At 43.9% G+C, this 22,749-nt stretch overlaps 6 protein-coding genes and 1 long non-coding RNA gene across 11 annotated transcripts; all 7 read right to left on the reverse strand.

Moving 5' to 3' along the window:
- Positions 1–51: 51 nt before the first annotated feature.
- Positions 52–2,834, reverse strand: LOC136190626 (protein turtle homolog B-like). The gene is made up of 10 exons (XM_065978849.1): positions 2,756–2,834; positions 2,414–2,704; positions 2,071–2,358; positions 1,718–2,017; positions 1,352–1,666; positions 1,019–1,297; positions 668–961; positions 552–614; positions 391–501; positions 52–340 (listed from the first exon to the last, which is right to left on the reverse strand). Exons 1-10 carry the CDS (start codon positions 2,817–2,819, stop codon positions 150–152), a joined length of 2,196 nt encoding a protein of 731 aa, XP_065834921.1. The 5' UTR covers positions 2,820–2,834; the 3' UTR covers positions 52–149.
- Positions 2,835–4,607: 1,773 nt separating this feature from the next.
- Positions 4,608–7,403, reverse strand: LOC136189605 (netrin receptor DCC-like). The gene is made up of 10 exons (XM_065977617.1): positions 7,325–7,403; positions 6,946–7,272; positions 6,614–6,895; positions 6,257–6,556; positions 5,892–6,203; positions 5,556–5,837; positions 5,206–5,505; positions 5,087–5,146; positions 4,927–5,037; positions 4,608–4,876 (listed from the first exon to the last, which is right to left on the reverse strand). The coding sequence occupies exons 1-10, from the start codon at positions 7,386–7,388 to the stop codon at positions 4,701–4,703; spliced, it is 2,214 nt and encodes a 737-aa protein (XP_065833689.1). The 5' UTR covers positions 7,389–7,403; the 3' UTR covers positions 4,608–4,700.
- Positions 7,404–7,600: 197 nt separating this feature from the next.
- LOC136189613 (netrin receptor DCC-like) lies at positions 7,601–10,648 on the reverse strand. 2 transcript variants are annotated; one of them, XR_010670414.1, is made up of 11 exons: positions 10,556–10,648; positions 10,205–10,504; positions 9,861–10,151; positions 9,507–9,806; positions 9,141–9,455; positions 8,800–9,081; positions 8,451–8,744; positions 8,326–8,397; positions 8,153–8,266; positions 7,884–8,106; positions 7,601–7,836 (listed from the first exon to the last, which is right to left on the reverse strand). XR_010670414.1 is itself a non-coding variant. In XM_065977632.1 (10 exons), exons 1-10 carry the CDS (start codon positions 10,608–10,610, stop codon positions 7,988–7,990), a joined length of 2,142 nt encoding a protein of 713 aa, XP_065833704.1. In that variant the 5' UTR covers positions 10,611–10,648; the 3' UTR covers positions 7,832–7,987. The 2 variants fall into 2 exon arrangements, 1 of the variants encoding a protein (XP_065833704.1); XM_065977632.1 differs by having other exon boundaries at positions 7,832–8,106.
- Positions 10,649–11,516: 868 nt separating this feature from the next.
- On the reverse strand, positions 11,517–16,597 carry LOC136188118 (uncharacterized). Of its 3 annotated transcripts, none has more exons than XR_010670130.1 (16): positions 16,399–16,597; positions 16,013–16,339; positions 15,675–15,957; positions 15,323–15,622; positions 14,956–15,267; positions 14,619–14,906; positions 14,271–14,567; positions 14,145–14,207; positions 13,965–14,084; positions 13,685–13,907; positions 13,318–13,614; positions 12,969–13,261; positions 12,625–12,915; positions 12,073–12,570; positions 11,734–12,015; positions 11,517–11,682 (listed from the first exon to the last, which is right to left on the reverse strand). XR_010670130.1 is itself a non-coding variant. In XM_065975855.1 (10 exons), the coding sequence occupies exons 3-10, from the start codon at positions 15,745–15,747 to the stop codon at positions 13,789–13,791; spliced, it is 1,572 nt and encodes a 523-aa protein (XP_065831927.1). In that variant the 5' UTR covers positions 15,748–15,957; positions 16,013–16,339; positions 16,399–16,597; the 3' UTR covers positions 13,683–13,788. The 3 variants fall into 3 exon arrangements, 1 of the variants encoding a protein (XP_065831927.1); XR_010670125.1 differs by having other exon boundaries at positions 13,318–13,631; XM_065975855.1 differs by lacking the exons at positions 11,517–11,682; positions 11,734–12,015; positions 12,073–12,570; ... (1 more) ...; positions 12,969–13,261; positions 13,318–13,614 and having other exon boundaries at positions 13,683–13,907.
- Positions 16,598–16,775: 178 nt separating this feature from the next.
- Positions 16,776–18,336, reverse strand: LOC136188136 (netrin receptor DCC-like). The gene is made up of 5 exons (XM_065975867.1): positions 18,136–18,336; positions 17,808–18,098; positions 17,452–17,751; positions 17,089–17,400; positions 16,776–17,035 (listed from the first exon to the last, which is right to left on the reverse strand). The coding sequence occupies exons 2-5, from the start codon at positions 17,953–17,955 to the stop codon at positions 16,896–16,898; spliced, it is 900 nt and encodes a 299-aa protein (XP_065831939.1). The 5' UTR covers positions 17,956–18,098; positions 18,136–18,336; the 3' UTR covers positions 16,776–16,895.
- On the reverse strand, positions 18,303–21,686 carry LOC136188106 (cell adhesion molecule DSCAM-like). 2 transcript variants are annotated; one of them, XM_065975845.1, is made up of 12 exons: positions 21,564–21,686; positions 21,321–21,515; positions 20,952–21,248; positions 20,608–20,898; positions 20,254–20,553; positions 19,888–20,202; positions 19,552–19,833; positions 19,204–19,500; positions 19,097–19,138; positions 18,945–19,040; positions 18,492–18,896; positions 18,303–18,436 (listed from the first exon to the last, which is right to left on the reverse strand). In XM_065975845.1, the coding sequence occupies exons 2-11, from the start codon at positions 21,391–21,393 to the stop codon at positions 18,739–18,741; spliced, it is 2,151 nt and encodes a 716-aa protein (XP_065831917.1). In that variant the 5' UTR covers positions 21,394–21,515; positions 21,564–21,686; the 3' UTR covers positions 18,303–18,436; positions 18,492–18,738. The 2 variants fall into 2 exon arrangements, with proteins under 2 accessions (XP_065831917.1, XP_065831911.1); XM_065975839.1 differs by having other exon boundaries at positions 19,097–19,150.
- Positions 21,683–22,746, reverse strand: LOC136188142 (uncharacterized). Its single transcript, XR_010670141.1, has 4 exons — positions 22,591–22,746; positions 21,930–22,544; positions 21,825–21,872; positions 21,683–21,738 (listed from the first exon to the last, which is right to left on the reverse strand). It is a non-coding gene; the product is annotated as an uncharacterized lncRNA (long non-coding RNA).
- Positions 22,747–22,749: the final 3 nt, after the last annotated feature.

Genomic DNA, 22,749 nt, shown 5'->3' on the forward strand with positions numbered 1-22,749 from the left:
CATCCGTGATTCTGTCAAGAACGAGTTACAAACGCTATTTATATACATTAAATTTACTTATGTTCAATAGTTGAGAGGTTGAACACGAAAAATGTTTAGAGGCCTGCCATGTCGTAACCTTCGTCATTGAGATACATTTCTATCCGAAACTACAGTTTTGACGAATCTTCGTATGTTTTATTCGGATGCATGTGAACTCCTTTGCTCATTTCATAAATACGAGAAGACTTCATTTGAACGTTTTTCTCTGGACTTGGGAATCCCCCAGGGATAGAGCCCTGGGGGATAGAAGGTTCAGCATAAATAGGAGGTGCACCTGTCTCGTCCTTTTCACTGCCAGCTAAAACAAGAGAGATAGTTGGAAAATTAATATTTGAAAGCGTTTAAAACCTTCAAGTTTTCTTCCGCGGCAAATGAAAAGGTAAATAAAAATTCCCAAAAGAAAAAACGCTACGAGAAGGATTGGCACAATGATGGCCACAATGAGACCGATAGAGAGACCTGCAACAAGACTTGTCTATACAAATTTGGCACTTAGTCCACGTTCTCACCGTCATCTCCATTGTCAGGTTTATTTGTTGCTGTTGGACCAACAACCGGACCTTCGGTAGGTTCTAAAATTTTGACACGTGTTTCCTACTACGCGGTGAAGCTGATTCAAAATTACCCTGTGTGGATTGAAGTGAAACAGCAGCTGACCGTTGACTCTCGTCGTTGCCATTCTTAGCGGCAATAGTCAGCGCATTGTCCCCATCAGACAAAATATCTCCCTCAAAAGTGATTGTCACAATGTTGTCTTGTCGCTCTACTCCTACAGTTTTCCACATGGTGTCTCCGTTTCTGATAACGTAGTTATTGTTTGAATTGCATGGACCAGTCCTCGTATCCGTAAACGTTATAGTTCCCCTCCCCTGATTGTCTATCACAGCGTTTGCATTAGTCACGTTCAAAACATCTGGAACTAGAACAAACCAATGCGTGGCGCCACAATTGTTACACTATTGAGTATTCTTCTTACCACAGGTGGTGTTCGGGGCCATTTTATTTGATGCTGCTCCAAGAGTATTGGCCACTCTGATTTGTACCGTGTACGTTGTATTTGGTTCTAGTCCTGTCACAACAGTGCTCCCCTGTTGCGTCTGCGCGTCATATGAATGCCTAGCTTTGTCATCTGATACTCCTTCAATTATAGTTGAAGTCAGGGGATTCGTACTGCCAGAAAATTCCACGCACCAACTTAGTGTGAACCCAGTATTAATCACGTTTGTGACATCTGAAATTTGAACAGGACCAGGTTCTGAAATTAAACAATCGTAGTTAATGCATTATATGCGTAAGCAGGCGTTCCTACTTCCTGGTCTTGTTGAGACATCTGTTGGCGGCGTGCTCACATCAAATGCTCCGTTGTTTGCGCTGATTGTGCACATGTAGTCAGCGCTTGGACCTGACACGTTTGTGCACAAAACTCCTGCAATGTTATTCACCGTTGTGAAATTGGTAGCTGGAACTTCTGAATCGAAGTCAGCTAGTTTCTTGCTACATGCACCGTTGACTTTTGATTTGCATGAGAGTGAGAAGTTGGTGATTGGCGGACGACCGAGAAATCCAGCTGACCAGCAAACATCAAATGCATCAGATGCAACAATTGTTGGAGCCTCAGGAGGAACTAAATCACGTACATCATCACATTATCAGCAAAATGTTACTAATCACTCACGAAGTACAACCAGCTCTTGTTCTGAACTTTGTCCACTGCCCACTGTATTATTAGCTTCACAAACGTACTTTCCTTCCGTTTCATTTGATCCCGTTATCACGTAGCTCCACTCTTTTATAGTTTCCGCTTGTGTGTTTGACGGAGCTTTAGTGGGAGAATTCTCTGGTATCACTACACCATTCCTGAATAGGGAATGAACAGTTGCCACAGGAAAAGAGTCAAAATGACACGTGACAGTAACTGAGCTTCCTTTCTTCACCATTGATGACGGGATAAAGCTAACGGTGACAGTTGGCTTATCTAGAATAATACGTGATCTGCAAGATGAAAATAGATGTACAGATATCACTCACATAGTACGGTAACGACTGCTGAAGCAGAGACGCTTCCAAATTCGTTTCTCAAGTAGCATGTATATGTTCCTGCTTGGTTCCTTTGTATGTTTGACAACACGAGATCATTGGCTGGAGTTCCGGTAGTGTTTTTCCCCTCATCAACACTTTTAGTGGTTCTATTTGCTGTAAATTTCCAAAATATGTCTCCAAGTGGTAATATCGCACCAAAGGAGCATGCTAGTGTAACTTCGTTTCCTTCAACGTCTTCTGTCAGATTTGTGGGAGCGGTGCCGATTGTGGGTGCCGCTGTACGGAGAACACAGCTACTGTACTCACTACCTCTCCTTCTTTCTGCTCTTACCTCCTTGTATCAGAGTAAACACGGCGCTGTCGGCGATCGAACTGTCGCTCGTGTCCGTTGCTCGACAGAACCGTCCTGCGTTTAGTTCGCCCAACGTCAAAGAGATTGCATCGGCGAGATGACTTCTGTCCGACATCTTCGTGACAGTGAACTTGGACGTAATGAGAGTTTTGTTGACGTCGTTCTCGTGCCACGTTATGCTCGACGGATCCTGCGTAGTACACACCACGTCGAAAGAACGACTCGGCGAGATGTACTCGATCGCTTGAGGTGACACGGTGAATACAGGCGCTACAAACACGAAGACATCTAAACCAAAAGACATGGCTTACACAAATTTACCTGAACGAACGACTGTTGCGGTGAGCAGGAGCTCACAGAGAAAGGTGATTGTGTCTTGCCGCATCAGAGTGTCCGGACGTTTTGACGTCGCTGTGCAGTGCCCGTATTCTACTGTCACTAACGTCACGGTCCATAAAGGAAAGGGATCTATGATCTGACCGATCTGAGTCACCATCTATGATCTGATCTGGCAAGCTACTCTGTAAACATACACGTAGAACTGAAACTAAAGTTTTGACGGATCTTCGTATGCTAGATTCGGATGCATGTGAACTACTTTGCACTGAGCAAAATTTAAAATTTTGCTCATTTCATAAACAGGAGACTGCATTGGAACGTTTTTCTCTGGACTTGAGGGCTCTGCATAGATAGGAGGTGCACCTGTTGCACCCTTTTCACTTGCAGCTAAACAAGAGAAATATTTTCTAATTAAAATTTGATGGCGTTTAAAACCTTCAAGTTTTCTTCCGTGGTAAATACGAAGGTAAATAAAAATTCCCCAAATAACTATCCCTACAAGAAGGATTGCCGCAACAATGGCCACAATAACACCTGCAGAGAGACCTGTAACAAAATTCATCTGTATAATTTTGCACTTCCTCACGCTCTCAATTGCTTACCGTCATCTTCAGGTTCATCTGTTGTTGGATTATCAACCGAACCAGGAGTAGGTTCTAAATTTTGAAAGGACTGTTCTACTAATGCGGTGAAGTCGATTCAAATTTACCGCCATCTCCATTATCATCGGGTTCATCTGTTGTTGGATTATTATCAACTGGATCTGGGGCAGTTTCTAAATTTTGAAACGCGTTCTACCACTGTTCTACTACGCGGTAGAGTTGATTCAAACTCACTCTGTGGAGATTCATCAAGTGAAACAGCAGCTGACCGTTGACTCTCGTCGTTGCCATTCTTAGCAGCAATAGTCAGTTCATAGTCCCCGTCAGTCACAAGATCTCGATCAAAAGTGATTGTCACAATGTTGTCTTGGCCTCGCTCTCCTCGTACAGTTGCCCAGATGGTGTCTTCGTTTCTGATTACATACTCGTTGTTTGAATTGCATTGACCAATCCTCGGATCCGTGAACGATATAGTTACCGTCCCCTGATTGTCTATCATCGCCTTTGCATCAGTCACGTTCAAAACATCTGGAACTAGAGCAAACCAATGCGCGAGCGTCACAATTGTTAGACTATTCTTCTTACCACAGGTAGTGCGCTGAGTAGTTTCAGTAGACAGCGCTTCTCCAGGAGAATTTCTCACACTGATTTGTAGTTTGTACTCTGTATTGGGTTCTAGTCCCGTCACAACAGTGCTCCCCTGTTGCGTCTGCGCGTCATATGAATGGACAGCTTTGTCATCTGATACTCCTCCAATTATAGTTGAAGTTAGGGGGTTCGTGCCACCAGAAAATTCCACGCACCAACTAAGTGTGAACCCCGTATTAATCACGTTTGTGACTTCTGAAATTTGCACAGTACCAGGTTCTGAAATTAACTATCGTCTACGAACTCGAGAGCGGCTAGAAAGAAAATAGTCCTCATTTCGACAGGCTTTGACTACAGATAAGATCAGTCCTACGATAGGTTTCGGCAGCAAAATAACCATGCACAGAGGCCCTGAGCGCAGCCACGAGTTGACCATCGTTGATTTGTGACGCAGGGCTGATGTCAGTAGCTAACTTTATGGATACATCTTAGCAACTCCTATAAGAAGAAAGAATTTGTGTCTAAGAATAGGAGACCAAAACGGGAACTATCAAATTTACTTATACTTAATCCACTTAGTTGACACACGTGAGTCTGTCAAGAACGAGTTACAAACGCTATTTATATACATTAATTAAATTTACTTATGTTCAATAGTTGAGAGGTTGAACACGAAAATATGTTTAGAGGCCTGCCATGTCGTAACCTTCGTCATCGAGATACATTTCCATCCGAAACTACAGTTTTGACGAATCTTCGTATGTTTTATTCGGATGCATGTGAACTCCTTTGCTCATTTCATAAATACGAGAAGACTTCATTTGAACGTTTTTCTCTGGACCTGGGAATCCCCCAGGGATAGAGGGTTCCGCATAAATAGGAGGTGCACCTGTCTCGTCCTTTTCACTGCCAGCTAAAACAAGAAAGATAGTTTTGCAATTAATATTTGAAAGCGTTTAAAACCTTCAAGTTTTCTTCCGCGGTAAATGAAAAGGTAAATAAAAATTCCCAAAAGAAAAAACGCTACGAGAAGGATTGGCACAATGATGGCCACAATGACACCGGTAGAGAGACCTGCAACAAGACTTGTCTATACCAAGTTTGCAGTTAGACACGTTCTCACCGTCATCTCCATTGTCAGGTTTGTTTGTTGTTGGATCTACAACCGAACTTTTGGTAGGTTCTAAAATTTTGACACGTGTTTCACTGCTTTACTACGTGATGGGGTTGATCCAAACTTACCCTGTGGGAGTTGTTGAAGTGAAACAGCAGCTGACTGTTGACTCTCGACGTTGCCATTCCTAGTGGCAATAGTCAATTCCGTATCAGACAGAACGTCTGGCACTGGTTTAAACGTGATTGTCACAATGTTGTCTTGGCCTCGCTCTTTTCGCACAGTTTCCCAGATGTTGTCTCCGTTTCTGATTACATATTCGTTGTTCAAATTGCATGGACCAGTCCTCGCATCCGTGAACGTTATAGTCACCATCTCCTGATTGTCTATCATAGCCGTAGCATCTGTCACGTTCAAAGCATCTGGAACTAGAACACACCCATGCGTAGTGGTACAGTTGTTAGACTATTTTACTTACCACAGGTTGTGCGCTGAGTAAGTTCATTTGACACCGCTTCTCCAAGAGAATTGGTCACTCTGATTTGTAGTTTATACTCTGTATTGGGTTCTAGTCCTGTCACAACAGTGCTCCCCTGTTGGGTCTGCGCGTCATATGAATGGGTAGCTTTGTCATCTGATACTCCTCCAATTATAGATGAAGTCAGGGGGTTGGTACCGCCAGAAAAATCCACGCACCAACTTAGTGTGAACCCAGTATTAATCACGTTTGTAGCTTCTGAGATTTGAACTGGACCGGGTTCTGAAATTAAACAATCGTAGTTAATACATTGTATGCGTAAGCAGGCATTCCTACTTCCTGGTCTTGTTGAGACATCTGTTGCTGTGTTCACATTGAATGCTCCGTTGTTTGCGCTGATTGTGCACGTGTAGTCAGCGCTTGGGCCTGAAACGTTTGTGCACAAAACTCCTGTAATGTTATTCACCGTTGTGAAATTGGTAGCTGGAACTTCTGAATTGAATTCAGCTGGTTTCTTGCTACATTCACCGTTGACTTTTGACGTGCATGAGACGGAGAAGTTGCTGATTGGCGGACGACCGAGAAATCCAGCTGACCAGCAAACATCAAATGCATCAGATGAAACAACTGTTGGAGCCTCAGGTGGCACTAATGACACACCCTTTCATTACACTGTAACCGTAATTAAAAAGATTACTTACACAGTACAATCAGCTCCTGCTCTGAACTTTTCCCACCGCCCACTGTATTATTAGCTGTACACTGATACGTGCCTTCTGTTTCATTTGATGCAATAATATCATAACTCCACTCTATTATAGTCTCTGTTGGAGTGTTTGATGGAGATTTAGTAGGTGAATTCTCTGGTATAGGCACGCCATTTTTTGTCAGAGAATGTACGGTTGCCAAAGGAAAAGAGTCAGAACGACACGTGACAGTCACTTTAGTCTTTTCTTTCACTTGCGATGATGGACTGAAATTGATTGTCACAGTTGGCTTATCTACAAAAATACGTGAGGAGTATACTGTCACACCTGAATAAAATCAATAAGGCATACATGTAACAATAACGACTGCCTTTGCTGAAAGCGTTTGAAATTGATTTTCCACAAAGCACGTGTATGTCCCTGCTGCACTTCTTTGAATCTTTGGAAGAAGCAGATTGTTTTGGGGATTGTTGCTGGGTTGTCTGTTTTCTTCTATCACGTTGCTTCCTTTGGCCATAAATGACCAAAAAATTCGCGGACTTGGAGCTCCCAAAGCGGAAGAGCAATTTAACGTGACGTCATTTCCCTCTTGTTCTGTCACGTTTGAAGGAGCTTCGCTGATCGTCGGTAAACCTAGAACACACTGATGCAATTTTGGTATGTAGATAGGTAAAACCACTCACTTCCCAGTCGAAACTCAAACGGATTAGTTGTAGTCGTCTCGCCAGCGTCGTTCTCAGCCTTGCACGTAAATGAAGATCCAACAAGAGTTCCCCGAACTAAAACGCTTGAAGCAGGGTCTTTTTCAAAAAGTACGCTCTTCTTGTCCGTCGTCTGAGTGATATTTAGGGGCGAAAGGTCAGCGGGGTTACCGCTCAGAACAGCTAACCACGTTATATTAGCCTTTTCTTTCGTGGAACACACGACGAGGAGACTGCTGTGACCACTAGGCGGGAGATAAACTCGACTGTCTGTCATGCTGGAAGGATCGTCGACAAATTCAGGCGGTGCTACGTAGGGAAGTTGAATTGCGACTTGTAATAGAATGAGCGTTCAAAAGACCTGAGAAAATGACGTTTACGGCGCCGAAGAGCGAGACCACAAGGAATGCAGTTCCCGGTGACATTGCCTAAGTCGCCTACACATGCCCAACGGCCAAAGCACATCTTCTATTATATCCCTGACGATAGAGTCTATTATATCCCTGGCACAACCCACAACCATAGATAAGGGAGAACCTAAATTCGTCGACGATCTTTGCATCACAGACAGTCGACTGTATCTCCCATGCACCCTTTGTCGTGTGTTCATCCGGAGGAATAAAAATGTATCGGTTTTCTAACTCAAAAGCAGCTATAAAGACAGTGGTCCGTCCTAATTTCGACAGGCTCTGACTACAGGATCAGTCCTAACAAATAATACGCCAGGATTCAGCAAAATAACCACACACAGCGGCACTGACGAGAGCGGCCCCACGAGTAGACCATCGTTGATGTGTGGAGCAGGGCTGATCTCAGTCGTTAACTTTAGGGATACATCTTTTAGCAACTCCTATAGGAACAAAGAATCTGTGTCTAAAAATATAATTATAGTAGGCTAAAACAGGAACTATCAAATTTACTTAATTAATCCACTGAGTCCATATCGGTGGGGTCGAGTCTGTCCACAACGGCCCGTTACTAGTGCTATTTATACACACTAAATTTACTGATGGACGAAAAATGTTCAAAGGCCTGCCACGCCATAGATACGCGACTTCGTCATTGAGACGCTCTTGTCACCAGCCGGAAAATCGACTGCTTCATATCCAGCTTCTCCTGCAGCCTGCTGACGAGTAGTGCTTTCTACAATAGAGAGATACAAGATTTTCTCAACTTTTATCAGGCTGACCTAATTTGAATGTTGAAGACCTGCGGCATGACAAAACAACGATGACGATTACCAGTGCCAAAATAACGACGCAAAGAACAGCAATAGCGGAAATGAAACCAGCGTGGCTATGATCTAAGACAAAGAATAAAAGCAAATAACAAACACAAAGATCTTTTCTAAGGCCCTTGTACTTTCTCTGCAAAATTCAGGTTCATCTGTTGTGGGATTATCAACTGGACCTGTTGTTGGATCATCAATTGGATCTGGGGTAGCATCTAAATTACCATCGTTCAGCGGTAAGTTGATCCAAACTTACCCGGTGGGAGTTGAAGAGAAACAGCAGCTGAACGTTGACTCTCGTTGTTGCCATTCTTAGTGGCAATAGTCAATTCCGTATCAGACAGAACGTCTTGCACTGGTTGAAACGTGATTGTTACAATGTTGTCTTGTCGCTCTCCTCGCACAGTTGCCCAGATGGTGTCTCCGTTTCTGATTACATATTCGTTGTTCAAATTGCATGGACCAGTCCTCGCATCCGTGAACGTTATATTCACCATCCCCTGATTGTCTATCATAGCCTTTGCATCAGTCACGTTCAAAGCATCTGGAACTACAGTAGAACACACCCATGCGTAGTGGTACAGTTGTTAGACTATTTTACTTACCACAGGTTGTGCGCTGAGTAAGTTCATTTGACACCGCTTCCCCAAGAGAATTGGTCACTCTGATTTGTAGTTTGTACTCTGTATTTGGTTCTAGTCCTGTCACAATAGTGCTCCCCTGTTGCGTCTGCGCGTCATAGAAATGGGTAGCTTTGTCATCTGATACTCCTCCAATTATAGTTGAAATCAGGGGTTTCATACTGCCAGAAAATTCCACGCACCAACTAAGTGTGAACCCGGTATTAATCACGTTTGTAGCTTCTGAGATTTGAACTGGACCGGGTTCTGAAATAAAACAACCGCGTAGTTATTAATATACTATATGTATAAGCAGGCATTCCTACTTCCAGGTCTTGTTGAGACATCTGTTGGCAGCGTGCTTACATCAAATGCTCCGTTGTTTGCGCTGATGGTGCACGTGTAGTCAGCACTGGGACCTGAAACGTCTGCGCACAAAACTCCCGTAATGCTATTCACCATCATGAAATTGGTAGCAAGAACTTCCAAATTGAAGTCAGCTGGTTTCTTGCTACATGCACCGTTGACTTTTGACGTGCATGAGACGGAGAAGTTGCTGATTGGCGGACGACCGAGAAATCCAGCTGACCAGCAAACATCAAATGCACCAGGTGCAACAATTGTTGGAGCCTCAGGAGGAACTAAATGACGTACATCATCACATTATCAGCAAAAAGTTACTAATCACTCACGAAGTACAACCAGCTCTTGTTCTGAACTTTGTCCACTGCCCACTCTATTATTAGCTTCACATACGTACTTTCCTTCCGTTTCATTTGATCCCGTGATCATGTAGCTCCACTCTATTATAGTTTCTGTTGGTGTGTTTGACGGAGCTTTAGTGGGAGAATTCTCTGGTATCACTACGCCATTTCTGAATAGCGAATGCACAGATGCTGCAGGAAAAGAGTCAGAACGACACCTGACAGTAACCGAGCTTCCTTTCTTCACCATCGATGACGGGATGAAGCTAACGGTGACAGTCGGTTTATCTAGAATAATACGTGATCCACAAGGTGAATAATAGACGTACAGATATCACTCACATCGCACGGTAACAACTGCTGAAGCAGATGCGATTCCAAATTCGTTTCTCACGTAGCACGTATATGTTCCTGCTTCGTTCCTTTGTATGTTTGACAACATGAGAGGATTGGCTAAGATTGCAGTAGTGTTTGTCCACACATCAACTCTTTCAGTGGTTCCCTTTGCTGTAAATTTCCAAAATATGTCTCCAACTGGTCGTACTATCGCAGCAAAGGAACATTGTAGTGTGACGTCGTTTCCCTCATCGTCTTCTTTCGGATTTTTGGGAGCGGTGCCAATTGTGGGTGCAACTGTACGGAGTACACAGCTACTCACTACCTCCTCTCATTCCTTCTGCTCTTACCTCCTTGGTTCAAAACAAATACAGTGCTGTTAGTGAATGAACCGTCGCTCGTGTCCGTTGCTCGACAGAACCGTCCCGCGTTTAGTTCGCCCAGCGTCAAAGAGGTTGCATCGGCAAGATGAAGACGACTACTTCTGTCCGATATCGTCGTGACAGTGAACTTGGAGGTAATGAGAGTTTTGTTGGCGTCGTTCTCGTGCCACGTTATTCTCGACGGATCCTGCGTAGTACACACCACGTCGAGAGAACGACTCGGCGAGATGTACTCGATCGCTTCAGGTGACACGATGAATACAGGCGCTACAAACACGAAGACATCTAAACCAAAAGACATGGCTTACGCAAATTTACCTGAACGAACGACTGTTGCGGTGAGCAGGAGAAAGGTGATTGTGTCTTGCCGCATCGGACGTTTTGACGTCGCCGTGCAGTGCCCGTATTCTACTGTCACTAACGTCACGGTCACAATAAAGGAAAGGGATCTATGATCTGACCGATCTGACAAATTACTGATCTACCCTGTAAACATACACGTAGAACTGAAACTAAAGTTTTGACGGATCTTCGTATGCTAGATTCGGATGCATGTGAACTACTTTGCACTGAGCAAAATTTAAAATTTTGCTCATTTCATAAACAGGAGAGACTGCATTGGAACGTTTTTCTCTGGACTTGAGGGCTCTGCATAGATAGGAGGTGCACCTGTTGCACCCTTTTCACTTGCAGCTAAACAAGAGAAATATTTTCTAATTAAAATTTGATGGCGTTTAAAACCTTCAAGAATTCTTCCGTGGTAAATGCGAAGGTAAATAAAAATTCCCAAAATAACTATCCCTACAAGAAGGATTGCCGCAACAATGGCCACAATAACACCTGCAGAGGGACCTGCAACAAAATTCATCTGTATAATTTTGCACTTCCTCACGCTCTCAATTGCTTACCGTCATCTTCAGGTTCATCTGTTGTTGGATTATCAACCGAACCAGGAGTAGGTTCTAAATTTTGAAAGGACTGTTCTACTAATGCGGTGAAGTCGATTCAAATTTACCGCCATCTCCATTATCACCAGGTTCATCTGTTGTTGGATTATTATCAACTGGATCTGGGATAGTAGTTTCTAAATTTTGAAACGCGTTCTACCACTGTTCTACTACGCGGTGGAGTTGATTCAAACTCACTCTGTGGAGATTCATCAAATGAAACAGCAGCTGACCGTTGACTCTCGTCGTTGCCATTCTTAGCAGCAATAGTCAGTTCATAGTCTCCGTGAGTCACAAGATCTTGATCAAAAGTGATAGTCACAATGTTGTCTTGGCCTCGCTCTCCCCGTACAGTTGCCCAGATGGTGTCTTCGTTTCTGATTACATATTCGTTGTTTGAATTGCATGGACCATTCCTCGCATCCGTGAACGTTATAGTTATCGTCCCCTGATTGTCTATCATCGCCTTTGCATCAGTCACGTTCAAAACATCTGGAACTAGAGCAAACCAATGCGCGAGCGTCACAATTGTTAGACTATTCTTCTTACCACAGGTTGTGCGCTGAGTAGTTTCAGTAGACAGCGCTTCTCCAAGAGAATTTCTCACACATATTTGTAGTTTGTACTCTGTATTGGGTTCTAGTCCTAACACAACAGTGCTCCCCTGTTGCGTCTGCGCGTCATAGGAATGGGTAGCCTTGTCATCTGATACTCCTCCAAGTATAGTTGAAGTTAGGGGGTTCGTACCACCAGAAAATTCCACGCACCAACTAAGTGTGAACCCCGTATTAATCACGTTTGTGACTTCTGAAATTTGAACAGTACCAGGTTCTGAAATTAAACAATCATAGTTAATAATACATCATATACGTAAGTAGGCATTCCTACTTCCTGGCGTTGTTGAGACATCTGTTGCTGTGTTCACATTGAATGCTCCGTTGTTTGCGCTGATGGTGCACGTGTAGTCAGCACTGGGACCTGACACGTTTGTGCACAAAACTCCTGTAATGTTTTTTACCGTTGTGAAATTGGTAGCTGGAACTTCTGAATTGAATTCAGCTGGTTTCTTGCTACGTGCACCGATGACTTTTCATTTCAGCTCTTGCTCTGAACTTTCTCCACTGCCCACTGTATTATTAGCTCTACACACGTACTTTTCTTCCGTTTCATTTGATGCAATAATATCATAACTCCACTCTATTATAGTTTCTGTTGGTGTTTTTGATGGAGCTTTAGTGGGAGAATTCTCTGGTATCACTACACCATTTCTAAATAAGGAATGCACAGTTGCCGAAGGAAAGGAATCAGAACGACACGTGACAGTAACTGAGCTTCCTTTCTTCACCACTGATGATGGGATGAAGCTAACGGTGACAGTAGGTTTATCTAGAATAATATATAATCCACAAGATAAAAATGATGTGTACAGATATCCCTCACATAGTACGGTAACAACTGCTGAAGCATAAGCACTTCCAAATTCATTTCTCACATAGCACGTATATGTTCCTGCCTGGTTCCTTTGTATGTTTGACAGTGGGAGATTGTTGGCCATGTTTCCGGTAGTTTTATCCGCCACATCAACCATTTCAGCGGATCCTTTTGCTGTAAATTTCCAAAATATTTCTGGAACGGGTAATACTCCCGCACCAAAGGAACATGTTAGGAGGACGTCGTTTCCCTCAACGCTTTCCGTCGGATTTGTGGGAGCGGTGCCAATTGTAGGTGCAGCTGAACAGAGTACACAGTTACTCACTATCTCGTCTCATTCCTTCTGCTCTTACCTCCTTGAGCCAAAACAAACACCGTGCTGTCAGTGATCGAACCGTCGCTCGTATCCGTTGCGCGACAGAATCGTCCCGCGTTTAGTTCGCCCAATGTCAAAGTTCTTGCATCGGCAAAATGAAGACGACTACTCCTGTCCGATATCTTTGTGACAGTGAACTTGGAGGTAATGAGAGTTTTGTTGACGTCGTTCTCGCGCCACGTTATGTTTGACGCGTAGTACACACCACGTCGAGAGAGCCACTCGGCGAAATGTACTCGATCGCTTGAGGTGACACGATGAATACGGGCGCTAGATACGAAGACATATATAAACCAAAGGGCATGGCCTAGTCTGCATAAATTTACTTGAACGAACGAGTGTTGCTGTGAGCAGAAGCTCACATGCACAGAGAAAGGCGATTGTGTCTTGCGGCTTCATCGGAGTGGAATCCGGATGTTTTGACGTCTTCCTGTAGTGCCCGTATTCTACTTCTCAAAATTTATCCCGATAAGTTGTGACATCCTTGGTGTAGTTTTCATCACGTCAGAAACAGCCAGTTACTAAACAGCACTGACGAGAGCAGCCACGAGTAGACCATCGTTGATGTGTGGAGCAGGGCTGATCTCAGTAGTTAGCTTTAGGGGCACATCTTTTAGCAACTCCTATAGGAACAAAGAATCTGTGTCCAAAAGTATAATTATAGTAGGCTAAAACAGGAACTATCAAATTTACTTAATTAATCCACTGAGTCCATATCCGTGGGGTCGAGTCTGTCCACAACGGCCCGTTACTAGTGCTATTTATACACATTAAATTTACTGATGGACGAAAAATGTTCAAAGGCCTGCCATGCCATAGATACGCGACTTCGTCATTGAGACGCTCTTGTCACCAGCCGGAAAATCAACTGCTTCGTATCCAGCTTCTCCTGCAGCCTGCTGACGAGTAGTGCTTTCTACAATGTGATGAATATAGAGAGGTACAAGATTTCCTCAACTTCTATTCGGCTGACCTAATTTGAATGTTGTTGAAGACCTGCTGCGGCACGACAAAACAACGATGACGATTACCAGTGCCAAAATAACGACGCAAAGAACAGCAATAGCGGAAATGAAACCAGTGTGGCTGTGATCTAAGACAAAGAATCAAAGCAAAGAACAAAACAAAGATATCTTTTCTAAGGCCGTTGTACCTTCTCTGCAAATTTCAGGTTTCTCTGTTGTTGGATTATTATCTACTAGATCTCCGGTAGTTTCTAAATAATGAAATGTGTTTCACCACTGTTCTACTAACGCGGTGGCGTAGATTCAAAACTTACCCGGTGGGAGTGAAAGTGAAACAGCAGCTGATCGTTGACTCTCATCGTTCCCATTCTTAGTAGCAATAGTCAGCACTGATTCCTGATCAGGCACACTATCTCGATTAAAAGTGATTGTCACAATGTTGTCTTGGCCTCGCTCTCCTCGTACAATTGCCCAGATGGTGTCTTCGTTTCTGATTACGTACTCATTGTTTGAATTGCATGGACCAGTCCTCGCATCCGTGAACGTTATAGTTACGTCTCCCAGGTTGTCTATTATGGCTTTTGCATCAGTCACGTTTAAAATATCAGGAACTAGAATAAACCAATGCGCAGGCGTCACAATTGTTACACTATTCTTCTTACCACAGGTGGTGTTTGGAGCCATTTCATTTGACAATGCTACTCCAAGAGAATTGGCCACTCTGATCTGTACTTTGTACATTGTATTGGGTTCTAGTCCTGTCACAACAGTGTTTCCCTCTCGCGTCTGCGCGTTATATGAATGGGAAGCCTTGTTATCTGGTACTCCAATTATAGTTGTTGAAGTCAGGGGGTTCGTACTGCCAGGAAATTCCACGCACCAACTGAGCGTGAACCCAGTATTACATGTAATAACGTTTATGACGTTTGAAATTTGAACAGGACCCAGTTCTGAAATAAAACAATCATAGTTATCATATGCGTAAGCTGGCATTCCTACTTCCTGGTTTTGTTGAGGCATCTGTTGCTGTGTTCACATTGAATGCCCCGTTGTTTGCGCTGATTGTACACGTGTAGTCAGCACTGGGACCTGACACGTTTTCGCACAAAACCTCGGTAATGCTATTCACCGTTGTGAAATTGGTAGCAGGAACTTCTGCATTGAATTCAGCTGGTTTCTTGCTACATGCACCGTTGACTTTTGATGTGCATGAGAGCGAGAACTTGCTGATTGGCGGACGACCGAGAAATCCCGCTGACCAGCAAACATCAAATGCATTAGATGCAACAACTTTTGGAGCCTCAGGTGGCACTAAATGGACGTACACTTCTATTGCACAATATCAATGCTAAAATACAACACTTACATAGTAGAATCAGCTTCTGTTCTGCGCTTCTTCCACTGCCAACTGTATTATTGGCTGTGCACTGATACGTGCCTTCTGTTTCATTTGATGCAATAATATTATAACTCCACTCTATTACGGTTTCTGTTGGTGTGTTCGATGGAGATTTAGTAGGTGAATTCTCTGGTATAGGCACGCCATTTCTCGTCAGAGAATGTGCAGATGCCAAAGGCAAAGAATCAGAACGACATTTAACAGTCACTGAAGTTTTGTCTTTCACTTGTGATGACGGACTAAAATTGATTGTCACAGTTGGCTTATCTACAAAAACACGTAAAGAGTACTGTCACACACTCTATTTAATCAAGCATACACGTTACAACGACGATTGCCATTGCGGAGAGTTTGAAACCGATTTTCCAGAAAACACGTGTATGTGCCTGCATTCTCTCTTTGAACACTCACCAATGGCAAATTGTTTGCACGAGCGTTGTCAGTGGTTGGTCCTTTATTGACCGTCACATTGCTTCCCTTGGCCCTAAATCTCCAAAAGATTTTCGGAATTGGAACCCCCGAAGAATCAGAACACATCAATGTAACGTCGTTTCCCTCTTGCACCGTCACATTCGAGGGTGCTTCGGCGATTGTTGGAAGTACTACCAGAATGGACTGATGCAAAAACTCGCGACGTGTACCGTATGTGCCACTCACCTCCGAGGGTAAAGCTAAACGGACTGGTTGTCGTCGTTTCGCTGGCATCGTTCTCAGCCTTGCACGTAAACAAAGGTCCGATAAGAGTTCCCCGAAGTAAAATGCTCGAAGAAGGGTCTTTTTCATAGAGTACGCTCTTATTGTCCGTCGTCTGAGTGATATTTAGGGCCGACAGGTCAACGGAGCTACCACTCAGAACAGCTAACCACGTTATGTTAGCCTTTTCCTTCGTGGAACACGAGATGATAAGACTGCCGTGACCAGAAAGTGGAACAATTCGATCGTTTGCAGAAATTTGGGAAGGATTGTCGACGAATTCAGGCGGCGCTAAAAACAAAAAAAAGCGATTAATTAAAACAGTCAATCGTGAGGAAACAACAACTCACCTCCTTGAATAATCCTTACAGCAATAGAAAGACTAAGAAGTAGGGGCAAGAACGGGTGATAATGCCCATGAGGCATGACTTTCATTTCGTTCACTGGCCGTTGGCGTTGACTCGCCGTTGAGCATGCGTATCTGCAAGACTTATTATGTCACCCGCATTCCTTGTGGCCTCGATGCCGCATTACAGGTCATTTTAGAGGGTCACAGATCATTTTAGAGGGTCACCTTCTGTTAGGCCCGTATCGCCCACGCACCAAGTTAGTGTGAACCCCGTATTAATCACGTTTGTGACTTCTGAAATTAGAACAGTACCAGGTTCTGAAATTAAATAATCGTAGTTAATACATCATATGCGTAAGCAGGCATTCCTACTTCCTGGCGTTGTTAAGACATCTGTTGGCGTGCTCACATCAAACGCTCCGTTGTTTGCGCCAATGGTGCACATATAGTTAGCACTGGGACCTGACACGTTTGTGCACAAAACTCCCGTAGTGTTTTTTACCGTTGTGAAATTGATACTCCTCCAATTATAGCAGAAGTCAGAGGGTTCATACTGCCAGAAAATTCCACGCACCAACTTAGTGTGAACCCAGTATTAATCACGTTTGTAGCTTCTGAGATTTGAACTGGACCGGGTTCTGAAATTAACAATCGTAGTTAATACATTATATGCGTAAGAAGGCATTCCTACTTCCTGGTCTTGTTGAGACATCTGTTGCTGTGTTCGCATTGAATGCTCCGTTGTTTGCGCTGATTGTGCACGTGTAGTCAGCGCTTGGGTCTGAAACGTTTGTGCACAAAACTCTTGTAATGTTATTCACCGTTGTGAAATTGGTAGCTGGAACTTCTGAATCAAATTCAGCTGGTTTCTTGCTACATGCACCATTGACTTTTGATGTGCATGAGACGGAGAAGTTGCTGATTGGCGGACGACCGAGAAATCCAGCTGACCAGCAAACATCGAATGCGCCAGGTGCAACAATTGTTGGAGCCTCAGGAGGAACTAAATGACGTACATCATCACATTATCAGCAAAAAGTTACTAATCACTCACGAAGTACAACCAGCTCTTGTTCTGAACTTCGTCCACTGCCCACTGTATTATTAGCTTCACAAACGTACTTCCCTTCCGTTTCATTTGACCCCGTTATCACGTAGCTCCACTCTATTATAGTTTGCGCTTGTGTGTTTGACGGAGCTTTAGTGGGAGAATTCTCTGGTATCACTACACCATTTCTGAATAGGGAATGCACAGATGCCACAGGAAAGGAGCCAGAACGACACGTGACAGTAACCGAGCTTCCTTTCTTCACCATCGATGATGGGGTGAAGCTAACAGTGACAGTCGGTTTATCTAGAATAATAATACGTAATCCACAAGATGAAGAATGATGTACAGATATTGCTCACATAATACAGTAACAACCGCTGAAGCTGAAACGTTTCCAAATTTATTTCTCAAGTAGCATGTATACCTTCCTGCTTGGTTCCTTTGTATGTTCGACAGCGGAAGATTGTTGGCCATGTTTCCGGTAGTTTTATCCCCCACATCAACCATTTCAGCGGATCCTTTTGCTGTAAATTTCCAAAATATTTCTTGAACGGGTAATACTCTCGCACCAAAGGAACATGCTAGTGTGACGTCCTTTCCCTCAACGGCTTCTGTCGGATCCACGGGAGCGGTACCGATTGTGGGCGCAACTGCACAGAGTACTGACAACTATCATTTTGCTCTTACATCCTTGAGCCAATGCAAAAACGTTGCTGTCGGTGACCAAGCCGTCGCCCGCGTCCGTCGCCCGACAGAATCGTTCCAAGCTCGCTTCGCCGAACGACAAAACGTTTGCATCGGCAAGATGAAGACGACTACTTCTGTCCGATATCTTCGTGACAGTGAACTTGGACCGTAATGAGAGTTTTGTTGACGTCGTTCTCGTGCCACGTTATGCTCGACGGATCCTGCGTAGTACAAACCACGTCGAAAGAACGACTCGGCGAGAAGTACTCAATAGCTTGAGGTGACACGGTGAATACAGGCGCTATAAACACGAAGACATCTAAACCACCCAAAAAACATTGCTTACACAAATTTACCTGAACGAACGACTGTTGCGGTGAGAAGGAGCTCACAGAGAAAGGTGAGCGTGTCTTGCCGCATCGGAGTATCCGGACGTTTTCTTGACGAAGTTCTTGTCGTCGTGCATTGCCCGTATTCTACTGTCACTAACGTCAGTCTACTAACATCCCTGTCTGACCAGGGATCTACGATCTGACCGGTTATCTGACCATCTATGATCTGACTCCGGCAAGCTACTCCGTAAACATACACGTACAACTGAAACTAAAGTTTTGACGGGTCTTCGTATGCTATATTCGGATGCATGTGAACCGCTTTGCTCATTTCATAAATAGGAGAAGACTGCATTGGAACGTTTTTCTCTGGACTTGAGGGCTCTGCATAGATAGGAGGTGCACCTGTTGCACCCTTTTCACTTGCAGCTAAACAAGAGAAATATTTTCTAATTAAAATTTGATAGCGTTTAAAACCTTCAAGTTTTCTTCCGTGGTAAATGCGAAGGTAAATAAAAATTCCCAAAATAACTATCCCTACAAGGATTGCCAAAACAATGGCCACAATAACACCTGCAGAGAGATTCGTCTGTATAATTTTGCACTTCATTACGCTCTCAATTGCTTACCGTCATCTTCAGGTTCATCTGTTGTTGGATTATCAACCGGACCTGGAGTAAGTTCTGAATTTTTTTAGGACTGTTCTACTACTGTGGTGAAGTCGATTCAAATTTACCTTGTAGGAGTTGAAGTGAAACAGCAGCTGATCGTTGACTCTCGTCGTTCCCATTCCTAGTAGCAATAGTCAGCTCAGATTCCTGATCAGGCACACTATCTCGATCAAAAGTGATTGTCACAATGTTGTCTTGGCCTCGCTCTCCTCGTACAGTTGCCCAGATGGTGTCTCCGTTTCTGATTACATAGTCGTTGTTTGAATTGCATGGACCATTCCTCGCATCCGTGAACGTTATAGTTACCTCTTCCAGGTTATCTATCGTGGCTTTTGCATCAGTCACGTTTAAAACATCAGGAACTAGAACAAACCAATGCGCGGGCGCCACAATTGTTAGACTATTCTTCTTACCACAGGTTGTGCGCTGAGTCCTTTCACTGGACACTGTTTCTCCAAGAGAATTGCTCACTCTGATTTGTACTTTGTACTCTGTATTGGGTTCTAGTCCTGTCACAACAGTGCTTCCCTGTTGCGTCTGCGCGTCATATGAATGCCTAGCTTTGTCATCTGATAATCCTCCAATTATAGTTGAAGTCAGAGGGTTCATACTGCCAGAAAATTCCACACACCAACTCAGTGTGAACCCAGTATTAATCACGTTGGTGACATCTGAAATTTGAACAGGACCAGGTTCTGAAATTAAGCAATCGTAGTTGATACGTTATATGCGTAAGAAGGCATTCTTACTTCCTGGTCTTGTTGAGACATCTGTTGGCGGCGTGCTCACATCAAATGCTCCGTTGTTTGCGCTGACGGTGCACGTGTAGTCAGCGATTGGGCCTGAAACGTTTGTGCACAAAACTCCTGTAATGCTATTCACCATTGTGAAATTGGTAGCTGAAACTTCTGAATTGAAGTCAGCTGGTTTCTTGCTACATGCACCGTTGACTTTTGACGTGCATGAGACGGAGAAGTTGCTGATTGGCGGACGACCAAGAAATCCAGCTGACCAGCAAACATCAAATGCATCAGATGGAACAATTGTTGGAGCCTCAGGAGGAACTAAATGACATACATCATCACATTATCAGCAAAAAGTTACTAATCACTCACGAAGTACAACCAGCTCTTGTTCAGAACTTTGTCCACTGCCCACTGTATTATTAGCTTCACAAACGTACTTTCCTTCCGTTTCATTTGATCCCGTTATCACGTAGCTCCTCTCTATTATAGTTTGCGCTTGTGTGTTTGACGGAGCTTTAGTGGGAGAATTCTCTGGTATCACTACACCATTTCTGAAAAGAGAATGCACAGATGCCACAGGAAAGGAGTCAGAACGACACGTGACTGTAACTGAGCTTCCTTTCTTCACCATCGATGATGGGATGAAGCTAACGGTGACAGTAGGTTTATCTAGAATAATATATAATCCACAAGATAAAATTGATGTGTACAGATATCCCTCACATAGTACGGTAACAACTGCTGAAGCATAAGCACTTCCGAATTCATTTCTCACATAGCACGTATATGTTCCTGCCTGGTTCCGTTGTATGTTAGATAGCACAAGAGCATTGACCGTGCTTCCAGTAGTTTTTAATCCCACATCAAATCTTTGAGTGGTTCCCTTTGCTGTAAATTTCCAAAATATGTCTCCAAGCGGTCGTACTATCCAAGCAAAGGAACATTGTAGTGTGACGTCGTTTCCCTCAATGCCTTCTGTCGGATTTGTGGAAGCGGTGCCAATTGTAGGTGCAGCTGAAGAGAGTACACAGCTACTCACTACCTCCTCTCGTTCCTTCTGCTTTTACCTCCTTGTCTCAAAGTGAACACGGTGCTGTCAGTGACCGAACTGTCGCTCGTGTCCGTTGCTCGACAGAACCGTCCCGTGTTTAGTTCGCCCAACGTCAAAGAGCCTGCACTGGCGAGATGAAAACGACTCCTGTCCGATATCTTTGTGACAGTGAACTTGGAGGTAATGAGAGGTTTGTTGACGTCGTTCTCGTGCCACGTTATGTTTGACGGATCCCCCGTAGTACACACCACGTCGAGAGAGCCACTCGGCGAAACGTACTCGATCGTTTGAGGTGACACGATGAATACGGGCGCTAGATACGAAGACATATAAATACAATATGATATATAAACCAAAGGGCATGGCCTAGTCTGCATAAATTTACTTGAACGAACGAGTGTTGCAGTGAGCAGAAGCTCACATGCACAGAGAAAGGCGATTGCGTCTTGCGGCTTCATCGGAGTAGAATCCGGATGTTTTGACGTCTTCCTGTAGTGCCCGTATTCTACTTCTCAAAATTTATCCCGATAAGTTGTGACATTCTTGGTGTAGTTTTCATCACGTCAGAAACAGCCAGTTACTATACAAATGAAACTCATTACCAGCCGGAAAATCAACTGCTTCGTACCCAGTTTCCCCTTCAGCGTGGTGAATACTGTATGTACAAATATTCACAATCTGTGAGACCTATTTTAGACGTTGAAGCCCTGCTGCGGCAGGACAAAACGACAATAACATTCCCAATGGCACAATAATGACGCAAAGAACAGTGATGGCAGAAATAAAGCCAGTGTGGCTGTGATCTAACGAAAAGAACCAAAGAAAGTCGTCAACACCTTCATTAATTAATCAAACAAGCCTTGAAGGATCTATTCTGAGGCCGTTATACCTGCTCCGTCAGATTCAGGTTTATCTGTTATTAAAACTGGAGTAGGTCCTAATTTTGAAGTATAATTTCACTGATTTACTTCGTGGTAGAGTCAATTCGACTTACGCTCTGGAGATTGAAATGAAACCTCTGATCGTTTACTCTCGTCCTTGCCATTCTTAACAGCAATAGATAGTTTATATTCCCATATAGGCTCACAAGACACGATCAAAACTGATTGTCACAACGTTGCCTTGACCTCGCCCTCCTCGCACAGTTGCCCATATGATGTCTCCGTTTTTGATTACATATTCGTTGTTTGAATTACATTGACCAGTCCTCACATCTGTGAACGTCATAGTTACCGTCTCCCAATTGGCTATCCGCTATCATGGCTTCCGCATCAGTCACGTTCAAAACACCAGGAACTAGAACACAACAGTGCGTAACGCTGCAATTGCTATTCTTCTTACCACAAGTTGTCTGCAGAGTCTTTCTTTCAGACACTGCTACTCCAAAAGAATTGTTTGCTCTAATTTGTACGTCGTACTTTGTATCAGGCCCTGTCACAACAGTGCTCCCCTGTTGGGTCTGCACGTGAGTAGCTTTGTCAGCTAATACTGTACTCCAATTATAGTTGAGGTCAGGGGGTTTGTACTGCCAGAAAATTCCACGCACCAACTCAACGTAAATCCGGTGTTAATCACGTTCATGACATTGGAATTTGAACAGGACCCGGTTCTGAGAAATTAAACAAACGCGTATGTGTAAGCAGGCGCGCTCCTACTTCCTGGTCTCGTTGAGACGTCTGTTTGCGTGCTCAACACCTGGTCGTACTATCGCACCAAAGGAACATTCTAGTGTGACGTCGTTTCCCTCATCGTCTTCTGTCGGATTTTTGGGAGCGGTGCCGATAGTGGGTGCAACTGTACGGAGTACACAGCTA

This window comes from Oscarella lobularis, chromosome 1, assembly GCF_947507565.1.
Source record: "Oscarella lobularis chromosome 1, ooOscLobu1.1, whole genome shotgun sequence".
Lineage (NCBI taxonomy): Eukaryota > Metazoa > Porifera > Homoscleromorpha > Homosclerophorida > Oscarellidae > Oscarella > Oscarella lobularis.